Here is a 25,671-nt window from a genome sequence, read left to right as displayed (position 1 = left end):
TGAGCTGTTGGAAGAACAGAGAGCAAACCCCGTCGAAACGATACCTACCTCGTCAAGACATTCCAATAAAAGTTGTTAAAACTCGGACTAAAAACTCTTAAAACAATCCAGTGTGGAGCCCTGGACCTGTGAGAGTGCAGCCGGAGAGAACGGACGTGTCCCTCACGAAAGAAACGACGCGTCAGTTTTTTTGTTGGACCCTTTGAACCTTTGATCTACCTGGATGTTGGAGCCTGGATCGAGATATTGATGGCGAGCCGCAGCCCAGAGGAGAACTAGAGATACGGCGTCGCAGAATTCAACACTTCATTACATACACACACACCCACCACCAACTGTGCGGTAGGACAAACTCTCTCCACTTCCACAGTGGACCGAACTGAAACTGAAACAGAATTGAAGTGACTGAGAACGGGGGAAATTCCAAACTTTAAATCACAGCTGTGAGTTTTGTTTACATTTTTTATTTTTTTACTTACCCGGCGAAAGAAGATTTGTGCAATTTTAAAGTGTGTAATTTTCATATGTTTTTGGCTATCCTTCCCACCCATGTAATAAAAGGGAAGCGATTTTGTTTCTCAAGAAAGTATAACTTTGTTTGAGTCATTCCTGGCGTATTGTTTGGTTAATCCTGGGCTCCGTAGTCGAACATAGAACTTCTGATTCCACTGGCCATAATTAATCATTTTTATAGAGTAATCCATTTCTGTTCCCCACCTCTAAAGGGTTACAATAGCCCCCAAACTGGTACATAACGTTTTTAAACTCATAACCACCTGATTAATCTCATGCTGATTCACGCAGGTTAATTTGACAGCTCCTGCAGAAAAAACTATTTTGTTTGCGTGTCAGTCAAGTCCCACTGATTCCCCTCCAAGAGGATGACAGTGTTATCACAGCAGTCACTGCCAGTGGTGACAGGGATAACACAGGAGTAAGAGGAAGAGGCTTGACCTGTTAGGTACTCTGAGGCTTGCCTGGGGTAATCAGGCTTCATACTCTAGCAAGTCAAGGATATATATGCAGTAAGTGACAGAGTGCCAGTACTGTATAGTACTGTGTCTGCATGCACAGGAAACCATGCAGCTTATTTCTGGATACAGTTACGGTACTTGGAATGAAAATTTTTTTTCCTGCCAAACCAATGGTAATTCAGTCGACGCTACTCCACACCAGCTCTGCTATCCCTTTTCAAATGAATGGCTATTACATAGAAGTTCATGTAACCCAATCAATAACACTAACTTCATTACTCCTGTTGCACTTATGCTCAGCAGATGTCAAAGTGAAGGATTGTGAGTGATTTCTTATGTAAATGAAAGCAACCTGCGGTGAGCTGTTCGCCCCAGATCACTTCTCAAGGGCAAACTGTGAGTTGCTGTCTTGTCTCGACGTTTCAGGTTGGCAGTCTTGGCATGTGTATTATCTAATGCTTGCCAACCTAATGTGTGGCAAAACATGTTACTCATACCCTCCCTCGCTATACTGCATATCCCAACCTTTTGACCTAGTAGTAGTTATTACTAACACTAAATCATATCCTTGAACTAAGAATGTTTGATGAACTCATTTTGCTTGTATGATTTTGCGTTTGTATCAATTGTGCAAAAAGAGGAAATACAGTGCTATGTAGTTATGAAGGTTGCTGGGGAAATTCTTTACAGATTTCTATTTGATTAAACTCTCTTGAAGAGCAGATTTTGAAGGGCAATAATTGTGTTTTTACGATTTGTGTTTTTTATCTTTTTGACTGCCGTATCTTTTTGTTTTACATTACCATTTATTTCAAAGGAACAACTTTGCAGTGCAAGGCTTATTTTTGCCATAAAATTATTTGGGCTTCAAAAGCTGTTGTTTCATCAAAAGCCCCACTATAGCATGAGACATGTTTTTGTCATACCACAGGTTTAAGCAATGCAGCAGTTGCTTTTGTTTGGCTGTTGTTCTTTTTTCTTTTTTCTTTTTATATAACCCTACAGTATTGTTTTGAAAGGAAAACTGCTTATTCTGACTGTTCTTTTTATGTTCATTTTTTCCCCACATTCCTAATTGTGAAGAGCATTTTTGCAGCCGTATGCTCCGTTTAATCCTTGGCTGACTGTGTGAAACATTGCAAACACGTAACAAATACTCTATGGTAGATAAGTGTGAAGTTAACCTACAAAAAAGCCTGTGTAGCACCAGCAATAATGTACCTTTAAACACTGACATGTTTCTTCTCTTTAATGGCCTGTGTGTGTGTGTGTGTGTGTGTGTGTGTGTGTGTGTGTGTGTGTGTGTGTGTGTGTGTGTGTGTGTGTGTGTGTGTGTGTGTGTGTGTGTGTGTGTGTGTGTGTGTGTGTGTGTGTGTGTGTGTGTGTGTGTGTGTGGTGTGATTACATTTACACATGTGCACCGATCCATGTTATTTGTGTCAATGTGGTTCCTTTTGTGTATAGATTGACTGATCTTAAAAATCACTGGATTTGGCTTGTTTAATGTAATACATCAGAACGGCAGTGACTGGCTCTTATTAAACATGATTAAATGATCCAGTGAGCTGAGTCTGCATGTGCCCAGCAAGCTCTTTGAATCAATACAGGCTTTGAAAACCAGCTTTTGTTTGTGAAAACAAAGTCATGCTGATCCTAATTGGCTGAGGAATGAAACCAGGCAAAAAGGATTCTAATTACAGCGTTTTTTTTTTTTTTTTTTTTTGACATATGCTGCAGGGTTTGGAGGGTCATTTTGTGAAGTAAATCTCAAGGAGTGCGAGTCAGAGCCTTGCCAGAATGGTGGTATTTGTGTGGACGGCATTGACCTGTATCAGTGCTTCTGCTCAGAGGGTAAGTTGCAATGCAATTAGATCCCCCAATAGTCGAGACAATACAATGTGGCTAATTCAGACCTTTGTTGGTGTGCAACCAACCAGTTTTAGTCCTGAAGTTATATGACCCTGGCTTAAATAAAAAATCGATTCAGAAACACTTTAACACTCATTCTTTCTCCATTTTATTGTTTGGTGGTGTATTTCTTATTTCTTTGGATAATTTGGATAACTTGACAAAGGGAGATGAAAAGTCATTGAGTTATTTCCACTACAGCTAAAGCTCAAAAATACAACCAAGGCTGTCTTCCATTTAGTGCGTATGGTCAACAACCATACAACTAAAAACCCATTTTATGAAAGAATCTAGGAATCAAATGCAGCCACAACTCATTTCACTTTTCGTAACTAGATATATAAATCCCAGATAAACTAAATGATCTATACAAACCATCTCCTATTGCAGTTTACTTTCAGATTTTGAACACTGGTACCAATTTCCATTTCTCTGATGGGACAAATATTTACAGTAAAAATGATCAGGGTAGCCTACTTTGTGTCATGAATGTCAGTCCACACTCTCCAATGGTTTAAAGAAGTAAAGAGAAAAAATAGGGCCAGTTGCCTAATTATGAGTTTACTCTTATCCATTTTATTTTTTTGTAATCAAAAAGGAATATCTTGCCTCTCAGATCTTTATAATGGACAAGGTTTTCTAATCATGTCAGCAATTCCAATAGAAACGTGACCTTCCTTGAACCAGTTACTTTAACATTATCAATTCAAGAACCCATTAATGCAGAAAATGGATTTGAAACATAATTCCTCAGACCCCTGCAACAAAATCTCCAACAATCAGTAAATGCAACATTCAACATTAGCAAATCATTGCTACTAACTGAAGAAACTAGTACTTCTTGCACATTACATTCCTTACGGACTATTTCTTATCTGCAGATTCAGTTTGCTGCAGTATGTCCTGAAAAGAAACTTTGATAGCGACCTTCATGCACATGGGGAATGTACAAGGATTCAACCATTTTTGCACAACTGGAAGAATTTCTTATTCCTTATCTTCTTTTTTTGCCCAACACCATGCCCTCGATGTGACGACAACATAAGGTTTATCTTAATACCTGTCCATGTGCCATAGAGGGTTGAGAGTTACCATAGTTTGTCCATTTTGCTGATTAGCACACCGTGCGCCAAGGAGCAGGAACTAATCAGTGAACTCAGTTGTTGGAGTGTTTGCTTGGACTGAAAACCTGTTTACTCTCAACAAGAGTTCTTTTTTTTTTTTTTGCATATGGTGTTGATTGCTATTTTTATTCATGATGATTTTCAATTACACTTTTCCTCATGTTTCCTGGCTTTCAGTTCAATACCCATAAGGTTAACAAATATTTGCTTTAAATTTCTCCTATCACATAAAACCATTCCATCAGAAATTGTCGCTTGCATCATTAGAGTAAGAAGGAATAAATCTCAGCTATTTTTCCCAATCATTTTTGGTCCAGCTGACATCTTACCTGTGAGACATACCTCTGATTAAACCTTGATTGCGAGTGAAGCCTGTTATGCATTTTTAATGAAGTCAGGATAATTGTCAAATTTTATGACATGGAGAGAGGTGGAAATTGGTTCCATGGTCAGTTTGAGAAATGATGAGAATTTGACCTGCACCGATGGTGCTGATAGCCAAGCATTAGTCATGGGCCTCCTGTAGCTGCAATGTGTGTCAGTGCTAATGATAGTCATTTTATAGCGTGACCATGCAGTGGAATATATTTATGGGGGACGTAAATGTCAGAAATTGGCAGCACTCACTTTTACTTAATGACTTTTACCTTTTTATTTTTAAAATATCAAATATGCTGATATAATCGCTAGAAAAAATGTCACACAGTATGACAAAATATAATTTATTTCCTCAAATACAGACTAGTGCAGTCTACTCTCCAAATTATGTACTTGTTTACTTGTGAGGAGCTTCCACTAGTCATGTACATTTTCACAACAGCAATAAATAGCTTTTGGGTGCAATTTGATACTAATTAGTAACTTTTCAGGTCTGGTGTTTACTGATATAAACTGGTGAGATTTCTCTTCCTTTCTCCTTCTTCCAGGGTTTGGGGGATTGAACTGTGAAATCAACTATGATGAATGTGTCCATGGATACTGCGTCAATAATTCCACATGTATTGACCTGGTTGCAGACTATGAGTGCATCTGTCCTTCGGGCTTTGCTGGTGAGTTATCTATGTCATCATTTTCATAGTTTAGGCTTTAATGGATATAGTGCAGATTGATGACTCTAAAGTAGTGATAGCCATCAAAGTGGTCCCATTGTCCAATGTAAGAGCTCATTCACCATTTTCCCAACGACTACAGCTGATTGAGTATAAATATATTTTTGTATCTCCTGAATATCCAAAGATGGTATTGCTTACAAAATCAAAATAATGTGCTGTTTACCTTACATTATTACTGATTCATGTTGACAAAATGTTAAGCTGTACATTACTAACACATGCTCATTTTGTCTCCAGTTTGATAGTTGGTGTTGTATGAATAGGTACTTCACGCCCATATTTTGTTGAGCAGTAGTAGCAAGGGAGTTTTATTCATATGTTTGTACGGTGACACTATAAGCAGGCAGAAAACTAGACTAAATAAATTGTGTGTGCCTTAGGCTGTGGGAAGAAACTGCAATAGTACAAAGATATGGCAGTTATACTGTAGTATCACCACTACTGGCTCCATTACCCAACACATGCATACCTCACATCAAGTTAGTTCATCACGTTCATCACTCTCTGCAGTCAAACTCATTTGTAGAACAGGATATTGAGACGTATTGAGAATCATTATGTTGGTGATGTGCTCTTTGTTTTTGTGTGTGTTTGTTTTTATAGTGCTCAATTAACCATCTTTATTTACCTCTCAGGTAAGAATTGCTCCACATCTGTCCCTGCATGTGCATCAGATGTTGAGTTCTGCAGAAATGGAGGAACCTGCTCGTACAACTCAGCTGGGGAAGTGCAATGTATTTGCCCTCCAGGTATTGAAGCATGTTTAAACAGTCAATTGGTAATGAATTTGTTAAGCTCAATTTTTGTTTTGATGTATGAATCAAGCTTGTTATTTGCTCTTTAGTCAATACTATAGTAATACCATGTAGAAATGTAGACATGCAACAGTGTGCTAAGTAAAAAAATACTAAGCTATATAATCATTATTGCCACAGTGTGTCATTGTCCTCTTCTTGGTTTATTCTGCATAAATCCCTCTCTTTTAAATCCTAATGCATGTAAAAAATATATTAGTTTTGTTGATTACTGTGCCTTTACCAAAACAGCTTTTACCTCTTAGTGAATACCATTAGAAAGCACATGTACAAATCCACAAATTAATTCCAAATGGTTAAAAAAAACATGACAAAAATCACAGTTTTTTTCCTCTGTAGGTTGTGTACTGTTGCTGAAATCCCTCCTTAGTTTTAGTGCTTTTGGCCCTGGCTGGATAGAAAATTTAAATCAGCAGGGAGGAAAAACACTGGCAATGACAGCATTACGTGAAATCACAATCCATGATATCTGCCAGACGTGGGAAGTCTGGAGGATACTGTACACAGCACAGCACACATCAATCACTGCTTTGATCCCACCTCTTACAGGGTACCATGGCAATGAATGCTCCTCATCTGTGAACCAATGTGTGTCAAATCCTTGCGACCCTGAGGGGACTCTCCTCTGTGAAGAGCTGGCAAATACTTATAGATGTGTGTGTCAACGTGGCTACTCTGGGCCGTACTGCAAAACACCTATAAACCACTGTGTTGATGGCCTGTGTCAACATGGTTCAGTGTGTGTGGATCAATCAAGAGGGTTCAAGTGTGATTGTTTACCAGGTAGGTTTACCATCCAGCAGCGGCTTGTCTCAAATGGAGGCAATTCCTCGAATGAATCATGTGTATAGCAGACTCACTCGTGGTCTGATGCTTGCGCTTGTTCAGCTTCCCTCTCTGTGGGAGTCTAATCTCTTTGGCCTTAAGCAACAACATGTCACATCCTTATGAAATGTGTAAGTCAGGGCTGAGTTCATCAGGTTGTGAGTTGACTTCAAAGCGGTGAGGATGCTTGGAATATATGTTTGCCCATTTAGGATCCGAAAGTCTTCTACTGGTATTTTATCAAAGGAATTGTTTACATCAAAGGAATATACTGTCATTAGAGCATATTACACGTAATATTTCTGAGGTTATAACATTGTGTCAGTTCAAAATTGAATTAAGTCTAAGTCAAATTTGTTATTGTGATTACATTTCATTGCAGTAATTAATTTATAATTACTAGATAGAGGTTATTAAGGTAATTATAGATAAGTATAAATAACAGCATTCACATACAGTAGTAAATACCTATTAGTGTACCTGTTAAATGTTTTCTAATGGAAACGTATAAAAACAAATTTGATCATTTTACTTTTTATTATTTCATATTACAAATTGCAGACAATGGCCATGTTGTACCCATCATCAATTTAATAATAAGCTACTAAGGTCCTCAGCTCACAAGAAGTAAACAGTGTGTAAGGCATTAAGTGTTCAGTGGCCGTTATGGCCAATAATTATTGGAAAAGGTGAATCAATAGATCAGTTATTTATATTTAGATTTAGATTGGTCTGAATATTACAAACCTCCATCATTTTGCTAAAGACGGACATACATTGCATCACCTGTTGCAATTACAGTAAATGTCAGATGCAGCTTTGCAATACATTTTGATTTTGTGCTTGAAGGTACACTGCTTAAAGCTTTAGTGCGTAACTTTTTTATATTAATGAACGTCCGTTACATTCAAGCCATTTGCATTGATGAGTTTATACAAAGCTAATTAAGACTTTGAGTTCCACAAAACACTCTCTGTATTTCTCAGTATGGCTATGTTTAGAAAATGGTGTCATCCGGCGACTTTCGCACGCAGAAAATCAAGCGAAGATAATCAACTCTTATCTGAAGAGTCCATCATGTCTTTTTAATCATCTGTGTCCTCCTTGGCTACTAGCAACTGCGTGGAGGAGGGGTGGGGGTGATGCACGATCACAGTAGGCTTGTATCACATGGATGCGCCCACAGTTTTGTTGTCAATACTTTGAATTCCTCATGGGGGAGACAGAACCTACACACTATAGCTTTAAACAAAATGACGTTTAAATCCATGATTTCTTACAGAAATGCATTATTTGTTTGCTTGAAGCAAACCTGTTGGACACATTTACTTACTCATAAAATGTTTACAAAACCAATGTTTTTAATATTATGAATCCTGCATGGTTTACGTCCATGTTTGCTTGCTAGCAGTCTTCTTCTCTGCCTTCGCGGGTATATTGCTACTTTACCGCACACATTACCGCTACCCACGGTTGGACAGTGAAAGCACATGGGTCTTTTTGCAAAAAAAAATAGGTGACCCATTCACAAAAAGATTGTTCCTAGTCGTACTTACTACTGTTTTTTTTTATCAGCATTACAATTCATCATTTACTTGTGCATTAGAAGAAAAGGAAGTAAGAAAATCAGCTAATTGAATACTGTAATTATTTTGCTCTTTAATAATAATCATAGTAGGAGTATGATCGCTACTAGTGTTCTTTATTAGGTGGTGTTATTATTCATCCAACAGGCATTACTTTAAGGATTGTCTTCTGAAATGGAGAAATCCTTGTCCTCTCTCTACAGGTTTAACAGGCCAGTTTTGCGAGATAAACATTGCTGATTGTGGAGTAAAACCATGTGGAGCCCTGAGTATCTGTAAAGATACGCTCGGTGGCTACAACTGCTTCTGTGCACCTGGATTTATTGGTAAGTGAAAGCTATCTTGATGTTGTTCTGTGTGAGTTAAAGTGACATTTTATTTTTAAAAAGCAATGTGTCAACATGTTGTCTGCCTTTCATACTTTCTAAGGAAATAACTGTGAGATTGAAGTAAATGAATGTCTCAGCCAGCCCTGTCGAAATGGAGGATCCTGCATTGATGAGCTCAACTCTTTCAGCTGCCAGTGTCCTCTTGGAATCACAGGTATTTTAAACACTTCTTACCGTGACAGAGTTTGTTTGACACTGCTCAAACTTTTATGTGACGAATGATGAGTGATAGGCAACTTCAGTGTGACTCTTCATGCCAGTGTGGTTATATTCATGGCTATAGGTATGTAAGAGGAAATGTAAGTATTATGATTGCACTTAGACAATTTTCATGTAATGTCTGACTTAGAAACAGAACTTCGAATTTGGCCAAAATAGATATTAAAACCTATTCAGACCTGTGGGTGCCTTAACCCTCAAGTGGTCAGCATGGATCTTACTCATTGTGTGTAAAAGTGATGCATGAATTTATTAAGAAACACTATATATATATATATATATATATATACAGACAGACAGACACACACACACATACATTTGGTTGTCATAAGAGTGGTAATAGTTAAAATGTTCATGTGTCATGTATTTTAATAAAAACTGTTTACATTTTTAATTTTGCAGTGAAACTTTTCTAAGAGATAATTCCAACATCATGCATCATGTATGAGTGCACTTTTAAGTAGGTTTAACTATATTGTGTTCTCTTGAGTGTTGTGCTATCACAGTATGTGTCCATGCAGTACATGGTTGAGCATGTCTTTTACAGTCTGCTTGGTCAAGTGTTCACTTTCACAATCACTTTCTATTTCCATTCCAATCAATAGGTGTACATAAAGTATAACATAACGTCACATACCACAACAAACAGAACATCTTGCTTATTCTTCAATATTAACATTGTTGCTAAATGTGATTTTGAACTTTTAACTTCAATCCCCATATAATATAATGGACAATTCCGCTTCCAACCTGTAGGGGGACCGAAGCGCGAAAGGTTCTCTATTGTTGCTTTAAGTACTTATACCTTTTCATGCTTGGGGCTGGAGCTAATGATTTTCCCTCTCTTTACTTCATGTTTTATATTCACAGCTCTTGTTCTACTTCTCCTTAAACTACAGGTGATACTTTAAAATTATGGGGAAATAAATATATACTATACTCTGGCTGCCACCTGCACGTTTTTACGAATTCAATTTAAAGCAATACAATTTTATTTGTAGTGTCAAATCATAAAATAAGTTAACTCAGGACACTTTACAGAGGAAAAAAAATGATTTCAACAGTCAGAAACCTCGAACAGAACCTGGCTGTAGGTGGGTGGTAGTCTTGTTCAACCAATGTAAATTGTTGGGATAAAGCCTGACATCCGGCGTGTCTCCCATGCGCCATAGACTCATCCCCTCTCGCTAATTTCGCTATTGGGCTTAGCGCTGCCCAGGAACGTACTAGCAGGCCATACTGCAGTGCTGACACAGCGCAGTGGAGATAGGTCTGGCAATGCGAGACTAGGTGGGCGGCCATCTGCCTCGACCGGAGGGAAATGTATGGCAACAAACAGTTTTTTGATCACATTTCATTCAACCTTGACGCCTCTCAATGGAAACCTTTTATTGAAGCACAATTACAAGGAGCCACAGAAATCCCAACAGGGCAATATTTTTTACGTGAAGAGGGAAACTACCGTCTCTGTTCATAGTGTGTGGCATGATGTGTTTAATTGTGCAGGTATCTTAGATACTAAAATCATAAAAACTTAAATGGATGATACAGTTGCTTTTAGAAAAAAACTGTTTTGTGCACCTAAATAATATAGAATAGATTGACTTTGTAGCAGTAGTAGTAGTAGTATGTTTCTATCTGTAAAGAATAGTGAAGTGTTCTTAAATTAATGTGATGAGATTTATCCTTTGTGAGTTATGAGATTTATATTGTAAAAGGCAAATTTTTCAGATGCTCATCCATTCATCAACAAAACTAGCACTCCAAAGTACCACTACCAGACCCTAGATGCTGTCAGAATAAACAAAATTATAGTAATTTTGGTTTTGCTTGACCCTAATTGTTCTTACCCACATTGTGGTTAAAATGTAGTGTTTATCTTTAGGATGGTGATAGAGGAAAGGGCATGGAGTCATTAAAATCCAAAGGGTTATATATGTGGGAGCATGAACATGTTCAGCAAATTGCATTACACTATTAAATTATACTTTGTGCAAGTAGCAAAAAATGGCCTAATGGTGACACTAGAGTAAAGGTCAAGGGGGTCACATAGACATTAGGAGTCATCCACTGGGGACCAGTATCCACATCAAATTCTAAAAACACATAAAAACACATATTTTTTTATATCTTGCATACAACGTTGTCTATTTGAGCTGCCAAAATGTTAAAGGTTTATTCTCATTTGAGCAGTAAATGTCATGGCCAGATGTTGGCACTACAGTGATAGGTATGGCATGCAAAACTAGTACTAGAGGAACGTCATGGAGCAGTAATCATCCTTTTGGAAGCATGAATGTGCGTACCCAGTTTCATGGTAAACTGGCCAGTACTCTGTGTGCCGTGATTGATTTTTGTTGCTAATGGTTCAAAGACAATCTTGACTACATTGAGCATCAGTATTGGCAACATCTCTAAGAAAACCTCAGTGTCAACAATGAATTCATGCTAGCCTTAAGGCCACATCCAGGCCACATGGGAGGTGATGAGGTTATAAAACAAGCTCAATTTAGACCTTTGTATTGTTACAAAAGCGGGCAAACAGTACACTGTAATCACATGGAATGTTGCTTTAATTCAAAGACCTCTTCTCACTTTGGCATTTCACACTATATTACAGCCTCCTCCAAAGCTTACAGCGACTTTAAATATGTGAAATAGTGATAATGCAAAAGAAAATCATCTTACGGCTTAGTTTGTGTGCAGCTAATCTGCTTTGTATTTTCAGAGTAAACACATTAGAAAGGGAAAAACCAAGAGAATAATCAGTTTTCTATATTACATTAACAATTTTTTTCTCATATACAATATAAATATATATAAATCAGCTACTTAGGGTATGCTGTTTGGACAGAAAGATGACAATCTCTTGTTGTAACAGTACAGTTGCTCATCTGTTAAAACTTGATTAAAGCTCATATTTGTTAAATATCCAAAATAAAATATCAGTGTCAAATTTAATTTTGCTAGCATAACAGTAAAATGTGTTTTTTTTCATGTGTTTCAAAATGCGTAAGCAAAATATCAGGCTGACTTAATTTTTGTGACAACTGTCTTAAAATACTGCAACCAAAGGATTGAAACTGTCACCAATCATCACATTTCAAATTCAACGCAGAGGCTTTACGTCAAATGTAACATACATTTTACTAAGTTTAGGGAAAGTGAGTCATAAAATGTTACAAATCAAAGCTGCAGTATGGCAATTTTTGGACATGTGTGCCCACTGACTCATTAAAATCTCTTGTTTTTATAGGCAACTACTGTGAAGTCGACATAGACGAGTGCATATCCTCCCCCTGCCTGCACAATGCCACGTGTGTTGACCTCGTTCATGGCTATGGATGTGTCTGTATGCCTGGAATTACAGGTTAGTGAATGCACTTCATGTATTCAGGTGAGGAGTATCTTTGCGTGTTTTCACATGAATGATATGTACAGTGCATGTGCAACATATTCGGACAACCACATCTTTATTCATAAATTCTGAATTGCCATTAAAACAAGTATAATTGTGAAGTCAGCCGCCATCAGCAGCTCCTCTTTATAGTATAGAGACAGCAGAGTAGCAGAACCCAGAATAATTATGTCCCCACATGTGGTGCTGCGATGCCAACTGTTAAAGGACAAAGATGAATAATGGCTCGCGATTAAAACATGGATCATGTATTTCCACCCGTAGAAGTCAGACACAGTAACAGCTTTTGAACTGTTTCTTAATAATTGCTGATAATTCACACAGAGCCAGGTTCAGTGCATTACAAACAATAATCCCTATGAATAATGTGTTGAAGAAAACTTTTCTGAATGTTCATACCTTTGCTGTTTCATACTTTGCTGTGGCACCATAGAGAGTCCTCTCAGGTGTTGTAGCTTTATTCAGCACTTAAGGCACTACGTTCACATCATCTGTGTGTATGGTTTTATGATCAGAATTGACTAAAAAATAAACCTGAACCCAATTATTTTACAGTAGGTTTATATTGTTTATCTATTATATTCAACCCCTGTTTATTCCCAGATGAAAGGTTGTGGTTGTTCCAAAATTATATTAACCCGCCTGTAGTATGGACAACATTGATGTGCAAGCCATCATCTCTGAGAGAGAAAAGCTTGACTTCTCTTCAGATTCAACTTACAGATACTGCAATGATGTGGTTTGTGATTTTAACATTGACTGTTTTCGAAAAGCCAAACATTAATGCCAGCAACCCATGTGTCCTTTTCTGTCAAAGGTACAGAGTGTGAACTTGACATTGATGAGTGTGCTTCATCTCCCTGCAAGAATGGAGCCACTTGCATTGACCAGCCTGGTAATTACTTCTGCCAATGTGTGGCTCCATTTAAAGGTAATGCGCACTGAGGGAATGAGGACAGAAAGCAAAGTTAATTAAGTTCACATACTATTATTTTCACCTGTCTGAACTCACTTCATATGTCTCAACAAAATGAGTATGTCTTCATTTGCTAACTGTGGTAAAATAAAGACAACTCAAGTTATTAGTGAGATTTAGGCTATGGTGTGTGCTTCTGCTACACAACTGACAACTTTTGATAATTTAGTCAGAGGATAGAGCTAGGATAGAGCTAGAACTGTACGCCATTATCTTTGCATTTCAATGAAAATAAAAATGTTGATGGGTGATTTTGGGTGAAGGATTATTTTACCAAAAGGGGAAGACATTCAGGGCCCTATTTTAACGATCTGAAACGCAAGTATGAAACGCAAAACGCAAGTAGCTTTGTGGGCGGATCTCTGGCGCTGTTGCTATTATACCGGCGGGATAAATTACTCTTGCGCCCGACGCAAATCTAAAATGGGTTGGTCTGAAGTAGATAGGTGTGGTTTGGACGTAACGTGCAATAACGTAATCCATGCGCCCTCACATTCCCCTTTAAGAGCAGGGGCTTGTTCCATGGCGGATTGCTATTATGACGGCGGATTTGCCTGGCGCACGCCAGCGGGAGCTGCCGATGCGAGATGCGGCAAAGTAATAAATGCCCGTCTTGGCTGGGTGGCGATGTTGCTGCGGCCACTCGGGCGCATCTCCTCAAGTCTGGAGAGGATTGCTGCAGCAATGGAGCGTGGGCCTCCAAACGCACCACCTGCACCTGTTGTGCCCCTTCCTCTTCCCCCAACTCATCTCCGTCCACCAGGAGCGCATCGTGCATTACTCCCGGACCAGATTCCGCCGGAGTGTCCAATCCCACCGTAGTTCAACATCACGTCTCCTTAAGTCCTCTAATATTTCCTCATTTATGTCATCAACACATCCATGATTCATGGAAATGTTGTGTAAAACACAACAAGCCACAAAGAATGCTGCGACTTTTTGAGGACTGTAAGTGCCTCCTGATCTATCCAAACACATGAAGCGCATTTTCAGTAATATTTTCCTTTGTAATTATGTATGGTTTTCAAAAATGGGAACTGCTGTAGATGAGAGAAGTGTATGCGCGTTGTGCACACGCTACATTATGGCCAAGCATGCGCCCCTAAAATAGCATCTGAATAACGCACTACTGACTTTAGACTAGCGCCACTGACTTTAGACCAGGTTTTCCTGGTCAGTGGCCGGAATTGTTTTCTGAAACTGCAGAATAGCACAAAGTAACGTTTGCGCCGGAACACGCCTCCTCTTTTCGCTGAACCGCCCCCGGGAGCGCAAATACATTCCCTAATTTACCGACGTGCGTCTGTGGAGGGAAAAGTCCGCTGTGCGTCGGGTGCAAAATCGGAATGATACATGCGTCGGTGTACAAAGGCAATTGCGCTGAATGCAAGATAGGGCCCTCAGACTCACATTTTTGATTATAAAGCAGGTTGAGGTGCTATATTATACTGTGAAAGTCTCAATCCACAGAGAAATGCACAGAGCTCATATTCAGAAACTGTGCCTTTTAAAGCGCCGTCATGACTTCAGGATGGTTGTGATGTCACAACTATACTATATATAGGTAGAAGGTACTGCTAAAGTGCTGTTACAGTCCTTCCCCGGCTGCAATGAGGGTGCAGAGATGCCGAGAGCACAGATGCGGAAGACCCGGAAGCTTTTTCGAGAGGGGGGCTTAAAGAGACAAGTGCTAAAACTGAGCTTTTCAGACAGAGGTATATTCAGACAGACAGTATAAGAAAAATTGTTTTTTTTAACTTAAGTAAAAACCCCAAATTCAAGTATGAACCTGAAAATGAGCATAATATGGGACCTTTGATTACCTTAAGAAATCAACAAAAGATTTATAAATTGTGTTAATACTTAAAGAAATAAATAGGCAAGGCTGGTTATCGCAATAGGAATTTATTACTTTAGGATGTATCAGTTGCTGCTGTTAAGTAGATTTAGGATGTAGCTGGTCCTACACTTCTTGTACCTCCATAAACAAATGATCAAAGACAAAAAAAATCTTAAATGACCGGATATTTAAGGATGTTTACTTGTTGGCACAGCTTGTTGGTAATGACTGCAATTTTCTGAATATGATTTACAACCAACATGAGCTGTTTGTCATTATTAGAGATCGACTGTTGACTGTGCATGTTGGAGTAGAGACTCTACCATTAAGTCTAAGAATACGGAAATTAATATGGAAGTCTTCAGCTGTAATTCAAAGCACTATAGAAAGTATGGCAGAAATGAAGGGACAGTTGATTACCCATGTAACACCATTCCTACTACATGTATAAAGGATTGCAGTGGCCACATTGTGATGTGGTTGCTTTTTATAGTCAAAGGTAAAGGGCCTTGTAAATAAAACTGAATACAAGTATTCTCTGAGAAAGTCTATAACATTTGGGATCATTAAAGCAACAGATCAATGTATGTAACAGGATTGCGTCGTAATAAGCATGTGTATGCCATACAGTAACTTAGAATCACCTCAAAATAATTACTGTTTTCAGTCCCAATCTGCACAAATCACTTTGTAGCCGAAGGTTTTCAGTGCTACGTCAATGCTACATCTTACAAAAGCACAAGCCTTGGTTTGTACCAGATTGTTGTTAGACCCAATTAGCAACTCATTCATCTTCCTCGATCACACATTTGAGAAGCAAATTGTGTGTAAAGCAATTAGAAATTCTTTGTCTCCTTTGATTTAATACACAATTTCACTCTTTCTCCAACCCTAGTAGTATCTCCAAATAGTAGATAGCCACAGTACCAAGTGATAATACTAAAATAAGGGACTCGGCAATGGAAATGTAGCTGTACTAAGCGGCCGGGACTGAAAGCTGCAAACAGCTGTAGAATGGGTTGTTGGTTCTCAATGAGATTGGCAGGTATTTTGGCATTCCTTTCACATTACAGAGAGTGATTTGATTGAATGTTTATATCAAAATATTGCCTCATGCAGCTGTAATACTGCTCCCCTCTTATACAATGGCCAGTTAAGTAAGCATTTTGAAAGCATTGTGTTTTTGACAATAATAGTGCTGCCACTTCTTTCCCAAGGAAACTAGCTATTGCCTGGTCATGAAGTAGTTCCACTATGAAACTATCTACATAAGATCTGTTGTCAGAATCACAATATTAAAGTACAACATTTTAATATTTCACTAAGTTTCTATGTTATATGCTGACATAGACTGACTGAACTTTCATCAGCTGTGGCTACTACAACCTGATGTCCAAGCCAAAAGCAATAATGGGCCTTGTATATACTTTTGATTAAAGCATGCAGAACCCATTTACTTCTTCTACAAATGATTTCACCAGTTGTTTTTTTACACATCAGATTATTGCAGAACTTTTTGTAAGAATGTCCTAATCATAATTTTTTCTCAACATGTTTTACAGAAATGATCAGAGGTAGGACACATAACCATTGCGTTATGTTTAGTTTTGCATGTTTTGCAACATTCAACATTTGCTATTCACAAATTTAATATACATTGTGTGGGGTGATTAATTTTCTACTTGCTTTGCTAAGACAATATGTGTATATGCATGTTATTTCTTTCCATTTGTTTGTGTTTTATAACTTTCTTATTTGTCCTTGGGAAAAGTGATTTTCTTCAAAAGATTCATGCATTATCTGAATATTATGTCTGGCATTTTAATTTTTCTGTACAGTTCTAGCAGTTTGCTACAACAAAGTGACTGTTAAGTGACACAAAAAAGTTTATATTGCATATTGTAACTTTCAGTTAGTACATTAGTATGAAAATGGAGTGCTTCACAGCCACAGGTGTGCTTTTATGAGTTGTTTAATAAATCAGCATGGAACATGACAGAACTGAGGACGGAGACCATTGATTTGGTAATGTGTTTGTCACAAGCACAAAACTTGTAATATTTTAGGTACTGTAATAACATCAGCCATTTCATTTATATTGTTCAGTCATTATTCATCAGACAATATATCTGCGAGGGTAATCTGTGATTGCAAATATTTGGAATTTTGAATGTTTATCACTTTGGTAGTGTACGGAAAACTGCTGCATGGGGAAAAAGGCCAGATTTCCAAGAAATTATATTTAAAAAATTACAGTAATTTTAATTGGTTAAAAAATAAACAAGAGGACTCTGGATCAGCTTCTACTGGAACATTTGTAATATTCTTGTGTCTCTGTTGATCGTTTGTGAGTGAGTATGACACAGCATGTAATCTACCACATGATTTGTTCAAGGAAATGTACATTAGGGTATAACTTTTAACAACCCCAGGTTTACAGTTCTATTGCATTTCTAGGCATATTGTTGTCTGCTGTATTGTTCAGATACGTGTATTTCTTTGCCTCACTCCAGGTCATAATTGTGAGTTCTTACCCTGTGAGGCCAGTAATCCGTGCGAGAACGGTGCAGTGTGTGTGGAGGAGTTGGATCAGGACCATTTCCCTTTGGGTTTCCGCTGTCACTGTTCCCGGGGCTTCACTGGCCCCCGCTGTGAAATCAATGTGGATGAGTGCAGCTCCAGCCCCTGTTTTCACGGTTTTTGCTATGATGGTAGGAAACAGCCTATCTTGCTAACATGCTTAATAATAGACACTCAAGATGGAAGCAAACCTCTATGTACACACACACGTGCATGTATGCAAGCATGCACACATGTACACACACACGCACGTGTGCACACACACACACACACACACACACACACACACACGCACACACACACACACACACACACAGTGAATCTGTCAAATTTGTTCTGCTCACTTAAAGTCTGACATGCAGTTTTCAATGAGGTCACCATTGCATCTAATAAGAGTTATGGGAGTGGAGTTACTCCTTCTGATGTGAGGATCCAGGACATTGCCTGCTGGAGTAGACTTGATTAGTTCCTTAACATAACTGTAAAAGAAAATCAATTAAGCTTCAATGTTGTGTTGTAATTTGAATAATGGATGATAAATGGCTACATTAATACAATCAAAGGCTATCTGGTCTCTAGCATACGTGATTAAAAACTCATTGATCAAAATAATAATCTTAAAGTTGAGGCCTATTTATCACCAGTTGGTGTATTGTAAAGGACAAGATTTGAAAATTGCTCACATTTCCATGAAATATTTAGTTTTAACATGCCTGAGTCGAATTAGATTTCCCTCAGTAGCAAAATATCTGTGCTGCTGTAATATTACCTTCTAGCCTTCGTGGCATTTCAACAAATCCTGCCAATGTTGTTTCAACTGGCTTATGCCGATACAAAGCAGTATCGCAGTCGAATGCTATCAAAGAGTATCCTATCCTTCACTGTGCTGCAGTAGACCTCGGCAAGCTGTCTTGACTAATCTTCAGTGTAGCCAGTTCACCTTAGGTTAGTGAGGCAGGCCTCTAAGACCTATTGGCCGGTGCTCAGCAGAAGCCAGCCAGCCAGCCACCAGGGAGAGCACTGCATAGCCACAGTGGCTGAGATGAATAATGCTGCTGCCACCCAGGACCTAAAGCATTTAATGAGAGTAATAGCAGCTACACGCACCTAGACAGAGTGACAGCATAGATTACGTGGTAAATCTTTGGGATAATGAAGAATCCTGGGACCCTGACTGGGGAAGTAATAAATTCACTCCAGTAAGAAGTGCAATTACCTCTGTCACTGGCAGCCTGTACACCAGTGTTGTTTTGGAGAAACCGAATGATGCATCCCACTTTAACATCATTAATAATTAAAGACAGGAAGGAATGGATTAATGGACGTGGGAGATTTTAACTTCTGATGGAAGAAATTGGCGCATTTGTAACATCTGAATAAAGAATGGCCCTCAAAATGGGCTCTCTCCTATTGTTGTGCTTCTTCCCCGCTCATTCAGTGTGCTGCAAGTGTGTTGAGAGTGTGAAAACAAATGACAAGGCTTTCAGGCTTTCATTGACGAAAAGTCGAGTAAGTACAGACGGGGGACGAGGAAAGTAGTAGGAGAAAAGAGACTGAGTGGCCATTGCAGAGAGGTTCATTTAAAGATGGTTAGAATGTCAAACTCTGTCAGGTTGATGCAGAGCGTGGTAACCTGTCACATAGATTTAGCAACAACAGGTTTGACTGATACAGCACAAGGTGTTTTATTTCAATGGTCATATCCATTAAAAAATGAAATCACAGTGGGTGGTTGTGCTTTAAAGACGTAATCAGCACTCACCTGTGTAGAGATGTTGTACATTAGCAGAGTAAAGTGAATTAATTTATGATGCAAGGTGTTGTAACTGTCCCACTGATCTTCTTTCAGTTGTAGACGGCTTTCACTGCCTTTGCAATCCTGGTTATGCTGGGCTGAGATGTGAGCAAGACATTGATGACTGTGGGAACAGTTTATGCAGTACAAACTCAAGATGTAAGGACCTCCATCTGGTAAGTAGACACATTTTTTTTGTTTGGCAGTATAATGGGCTGATATAATGGCATTTAAAAGGCTTTATAATGGCACAATGTCCTGTAAATCACTCTAGTAGGTAACTCATTGAAAAGCACTACAGTTTATTATAAAAAAAATGCACTGCCTATTATCTTTGATGACTGTCATGCAGTTAATGTTTGAAAGCATTTCTTTTGCAGTAAAATATAAACAACTGTGCAATAACATGAATAGCGGTGTATTATTAAAAATAATAAAATAGCATCTGCATGGCTCTGGGCTCTGCTACATCTGCACAACAATCAGGTTTAGATATTGTAGGCAAATCTGGCAGACTTTATTGGTCTTATTGGGAAATTGGTTCAGCAGGAGGAGATGCAAGTATGTTTTAAGTGCCTGGTGTCTGGGTGAAACAAGATAGGAACAGGAAATGCCTCATAATATCTAATGTATGCACCTCGTTATTTTATCTCATAATGGACAAATCCTGCCAGTTAGGCCATTTATGCCTTGTGGGCTGAGCTTTTAATGTGCCAACATGACCAAAAGGTTACCAAAGTATACGTGGAAATTAACACAAGTTTACAATAGACATAATAAATATTAAATGCACTTATGCAAGTGCATAAGTGTCCATCAATTAGATGTTGAAAACAACACACTAGTTCCTTTTTGTCAGTAATTAGACATTTAAATAGTTTATCTTTAGGATTATCTTCTAGATCATAAATCATTTGGCAAACACCAGAGTTGGTACTTCATTTTAGATGTTTGTAAAGCCATTCAGTGACTTTACATTTTGTAAGCCTCTCTACAGTATATTCTCCGTTGATGGTTGCAGGGTCTGTCGTACCTGGCTAGGTAAAGCATGTGTAGGCACAGGTAGGAAATTCTGAATGCATATGTCAAATGTGCAGTAAAAAAGGCCACTTGTACAGTAGTGTACTTTCTGAAAGATGCACTACAGTTACAGCTTAGTTAAGCTAATCTAGCGATTTGGATTAAACTACAGTATAGGATATTTAGGATGAACAAGACAGGCCTGGTCTGCCTTGCACAGTAACTGCAGAGCTCTGATTATTTTCCGTGAATGCTTGTTAAAATGATGAAGGAAAACTGAGTTTGTAAAATTTAGGCTTTTCCTACATCAAAGACAAAGTGATTTTTTAAATTATCATTGTTCTCAGTAAATTGTATTCCTAGTGTGCTGGTCCTTCTGTACTGATGTTTCAGATGCACACACTCAGGTTTAAGAGAACAATTTAAGACTTTTGTTTTTGCAAGGCACAGCTCTGCTTCTCTAGTTATTCAATTGTTTTTAAGCCAATAACATTGATCTGTTGCAGCTGCAAAAAAGGCCTTGGGAGCTGCATGCTGCTTACTAACTGTGCAATGAGTACCAGGGGCCTTTTTCCAACAGCTGCTTATTTGCTAACAGATTGCAGTGGTGGAGCAGATGTGTCACAGATAAAGTCTTTTTTTTTTTTTTTAGACAAAGACAGATAACTTCTGGTTTATAGTCCACACCTAATGTTCAGGTTTAAAAAGAGTTTGTGCTTTTCAAACTTATAATATATGTAAGAAAGATGTGATATATTTAACAATGTATTTGAGTCTATGACGTCCAGGAGGAGCCACATAGTGAGACTAAAAAAAGAAAGATTTTTTCTCACAAGTATTTTCCTTAAAAAAGTATCCATTCTGTAATAACAATTTTCTTTAATTGTTTTTGTCACAAAGACAAACTAATTACTACTTATTTCTAATGTCAAACTTTTAAAGTTATCTTCAAGATTTTTCAAAACTTGTGACAGTCAACTTCTTACATAGAAACTTCTCGATAATAGTCTATAATTTAAAATAATTAAAGCCATGTTATGGATTACTAAACCATGCTTTTGAAGTTTCAAAGCCAACATGTCATATTTTTACATTTCATTGTGTTAGAAATATTACTTTTGTTTCCTCTCCATCTCTTAATAAACAAAGTATATTGGCCTGGAAAATGATCTCATCAAAAACTAACTTTAGGCTTTTATTGGTACATTTATCTCTTATCTTTTATCTATTCATAGGCAATACCAAAGGAATACTAGCATTTTCTTATGTTAGGTTTCAAGAAAGTGCTACTGTAGCAATTTCAGGATAACTGAAGGACAAATGCTCATTTTCCCTCTCTATATTATGACAGTCTACAAGGGATTCTATGACAAGGTTTCAAAATTGCCCCAGCACAAAATCATAGTTAAAACATGTCCATGTCATTTTCTGGGATAAACTGAATACTACAAATGCAAAGACAAAAGGACACTGCATAAGAAAATTGGGTTTGATGTGAGGGGTTGAAATGAAGTTGTTCTCTGTTTAACCATTATATATTTTTTCTCCACTCATTATTCAAATTGGGAAAGTTTTTGGAAACCCTTCAACCTAGTCTTGTTTACAGTGCAGCTATTCCTCTCTCTGAACACCATGTCCCACAGAGCTTTAGCTTATTTTGGAGAATTGCGTTCCCTGAAGGTGACTTAGCAGCAAAAATGAGATTATGTTCTATTGCCAGGGGTAAGCTATAGGAGTCTCCTGGTGGTATCTAATTTGTCAAGAAATGACGGCATTTTCCCCTTGTCCCCATAGAGCCCACAGTGTACAAATTATATCAGACAAAGTTTAACGGCTCCCCTCCAGTGTATGAAATAAAGATTAGCATGCATTCAACCAGCAGCACCCAGGACCTTTAGACAGGATGCTGGCAATGAGGAAGCCTGAAAAACCCTTGACCATATGACTTCATTCATCCTGTATGCAAAAAGGAATTTAAATTAAGCTGCTACCTTGGAAAGTAATAGACAACAGACCATTCATCTCTCTTGCCATGATTAATTATCATAATGCAGATTGCAACTGAAATAAAATAAAGGACAAGTAGCCCACATACTGCTCTAAATGGAGGAGTTAAAAACATTAAGGGTAGGAGCTGTATATAAATCTAATTCTTAATTTAGAGTAGAAACATATTAATTGGTTTTTAAGAAATCCAGACAAATCTTAATCAAACATGTTTTACATGTTTGATTGTCTATAAAAATACCTTTCCAAACAAAACATGTAATATACCCTGAATGGCATGGAAAGAAACTGCGTGCATATTATCCAGAGGCTGGGCTGGTAGGAGGAATACATCTGCATGGCAGGAATGTGAAAATGTACGACAAGCATGACACTTCCACAGTTTAAACAGATTTTCACAGGAAAGAGCTTTTTGTGAGTGGGAGTACAACCTTTTTGAGAAAATTCACTATTTTGCACCATTCACTAAAATGTAAATAAATACACGAATAAGTGTCAGATTGCCCTCTGATTGATCCATAACCACTTAATGAACAGCTTTCATATGCATATACAATACTTTCTAGTTATATTATATTGGCATCCATTGCTATTATAATTAATAGAATCTAACTACCTAAATTACTACACCAAGACAAGTGCAAATGTAAGATGTCACTATATTTCAATGGTTGTGTAATTGTGTTTCCTTTTTTTCGTATTGCAGAGTTATGAGTGTGTGTGTAACTCTGGCTGGGAGGGGGAGTTCTGCCAACAAGAAATTGATGAATGTTTATCGCAGCCCTGCAAAAACAACGCCACCTGCACAGACCTTCTCAACAGCTACAAGTAGGTGTGCGAGCCGGCCCGAGGGCGCTGTCTTCACGAGGTGCATCAGTCACTTAATAAATGCAGAAAAAGAAGCCGTTCAGAGATAGCAATATGTCCTTCCACTGGCAGCGGACATAATGAATTGCAGATGGCAGGTAAAACAAATGAGTCAATCAATGGCTCACAGCATGAAAAGGTTTCAGGGGATCTGTGACTCATTGGAGGAAAAAGCTGGTGTATCTGCATCAGCTAATGTCCTCCTCTCGCTAGGGAGACGTAAAACCGCTTCAGGTGGATAAGTTGGGGGATGAAAAGGAATGCAAGGTGGAGTGGTTAGTAGTGCTTGGGTACTCACTGCCACCAAGTGGAATATTCACCTGCCTTAAGAGCACATACTTCAGAAATCTCTGTTTTTCTGTCTCCAGCTCTCTCTGTCTGTGTCTAGCATGCATACAATTCCATTTAATCCCCACTCAGTGTTCTAACCTCTTGTGTCCTACATTCAGCTGTCCAGAATTAAAAGCTGCTCTGACCAGAAGTTCAATTAACCTTTAAATTCCCTGCACTGTCTCACACAGAGATCCAGGAGTGCTGTGCCAATACATGGACTGCACCACTGTGCACTTGTATGCAGAAGAATGTGTCCTGCAGATCATTTGAATTATTGTGGTAGTTTATGTGCAGCGCCACACAGTACCACTGCTATTTAATTTTTTTGCATGATTATCCCAAAGATAATGACACCCTTAACCTTAAGGAAAACTACTAAATAAGTTGTGTTTCTTTATTTAGTATTAATTTTAAGTTATGCCACAATGACCTCTACAGCGCCATATCTCCTCTCTGGTGTTTCCAAGGTGTTTGTGCTCGCCAGGCTGGACAGGTGTGGACTGTGCAGAGGATGTGAATGAGTGCGATTCTGGACCCTGTCTAAATGGAGCTCAGTGTCAGGAGTCAGTTGTACCTGGGGAGTTCTTTTGCACCTGTCCCCCCTTCTTCAGTGGCCCCTTGTGCAACCAGCCTTATGACCCCTGTGACCCCCTCCACAATCCGTGCCTGCACAACTCCACCTGCCTGACACGCTCCAATGGAACAGCCTTCTGCAGATGCCCAGCTGGTGAGTGAACTCACCGCCACAGCCTCATACTAATGTTGCTTTTTTTCTTTTAGCCCACTTTTCAAGAGTAACTACACAATTTTGTTCAATAGGTTACTGTACATAGACAATCTGCACTTAGCTATATTGCACCACTATTTTATATTAATGAACATCCGTTACATTCAAGCCATTGCCACATGAGTTGATACAAAGCTAATATAGCCTATCAGCTCCACAAAACTCTTTCTGTATTGCCCAGAATGGCTGTTTACAAAATGGTGTAGCACGGGGACATTCGCGCGCAGAAGCTCGAGTGATGTGTTTTATGTCACCGCTGAGAAAGGATAACAGCAACTGTCAGCTTTGGAGACAAAGAGGACATAAAAAAGAGTCTTTAATATTTTTTTTAATCTTCAGTGTTAGCAACTGCATGGAGGAGGGGTGGGGATGTGTGTGCGATCACTGAGGGCTTGCGTCATGTGGATGTTCCAACAGTGTTGTTGTCATTACTTAGAATTCCTCACGGGGGCGACAGAAACTATGCACTTTAGCTTTTAATACTTTGCCAATTGTAAAGAATCCAAGTTAAACATTAACATGGTAGACCAAAAGGTTCTAGCCTAGAAGATGAAAAATATTCCGGTCACAGTTAAGCATGCATCATTTTTATCTCCTCCCTGAAATGTATGAGGTTTTCCACAAATTTACTATATCAACAGAGATGATAATTGTTTTTTTGTGTATGAATCATATGTTCAACTGTACTAAAATGCATTTTTTTAACAATGGTTGATTCATATAAATAATAATAAAGTAATACTTTCATTTTATGCAGTCAGGCGGCCAACAAAACTAACATTATACAATACATACTGCCTCCTCATACAGTATGATGATTATTTATGGAAACCTTGCAGGACCGGGCCAAGATCCAGATTAAAATCAACATCAGAGTTTTGTTCAATTAAATGTATTTTTTTTTTTAAATCTACATAACAAACGCCAACTGTAGGTTATTTAAGCTACATCATATTAGCCTAATGTGTACTTGTCAGCACTTAATACATTTGGCATGTCATTGCAATCAATTCTTGATTAAACCCTTCTTTCTGTTTTGCATAAAGCTTTCACTTATTTTCCTTTCTTTGACTCATTAACTGTCCAAACAAGTCAT

At 38.3% G+C, this 25,671-nt stretch overlaps 1 protein-coding gene across 3 annotated transcripts in view; it reads left to right on the top strand.

The window, feature by feature from the left end:
• The window catches only part of eys (eyes shut homolog), a 182,907-nt gene that overhangs the window by 50,430 nt on the left and 106,806 nt on the right, over positions 1-25,671 (top strand). Inside the window, exons 14-26 of one of the 3 annotated variants that reach the window (XM_039783196.1) lie at positions 2,712-2,825; positions 4,933-5,055; positions 5,754-5,867; positions 6,483-6,716; positions 8,548-8,670; positions 8,774-8,887; positions 12,209-12,322; positions 13,188-13,301; positions 16,749-16,760; positions 17,700-17,897; positions 19,616-19,737; positions 23,295-23,416; positions 24,256-24,515. In XM_039783196.1, the coding sequence (XP_039639130.1) occupies positions 2,712-2,825; positions 4,933-5,055; positions 5,754-5,867; positions 6,483-6,716; positions 8,548-8,670; positions 8,774-8,887; positions 12,209-12,322; positions 13,188-13,301; positions 16,749-16,760; positions 17,700-17,897; positions 19,616-19,737; positions 23,295-23,416; positions 24,256-24,515 (1,764 nt within the window). The remainder of the gene's footprint in view (positions 1-2,711; positions 2,826-4,932; positions 5,056-5,753; positions 5,868-6,482; positions 6,717-8,547; positions 8,671-8,773; positions 8,888-12,208; positions 12,323-13,187; positions 13,302-16,748; positions 16,761-17,699; positions 17,898-19,615; positions 19,738-23,294; positions 23,417-24,255; positions 24,516-25,671) is intronic. The other 2 variants (XM_039783197.1, XM_039783198.1) reach the window with 2 other exon arrangements.

This window comes from Perca fluviatilis, chromosome 19, assembly GCF_010015445.1.
Source record: "Perca fluviatilis chromosome 19, GENO_Pfluv_1.0, whole genome shotgun sequence".
Classification (NCBI taxonomy): Eukaryota; Metazoa; Chordata; class Actinopteri; order Perciformes; family Percidae; genus Perca; species Perca fluviatilis.
Note: the sequence above shows the minus strand (reverse complement) of the source record. Positions and strands in the feature narration are given on the sequence as shown.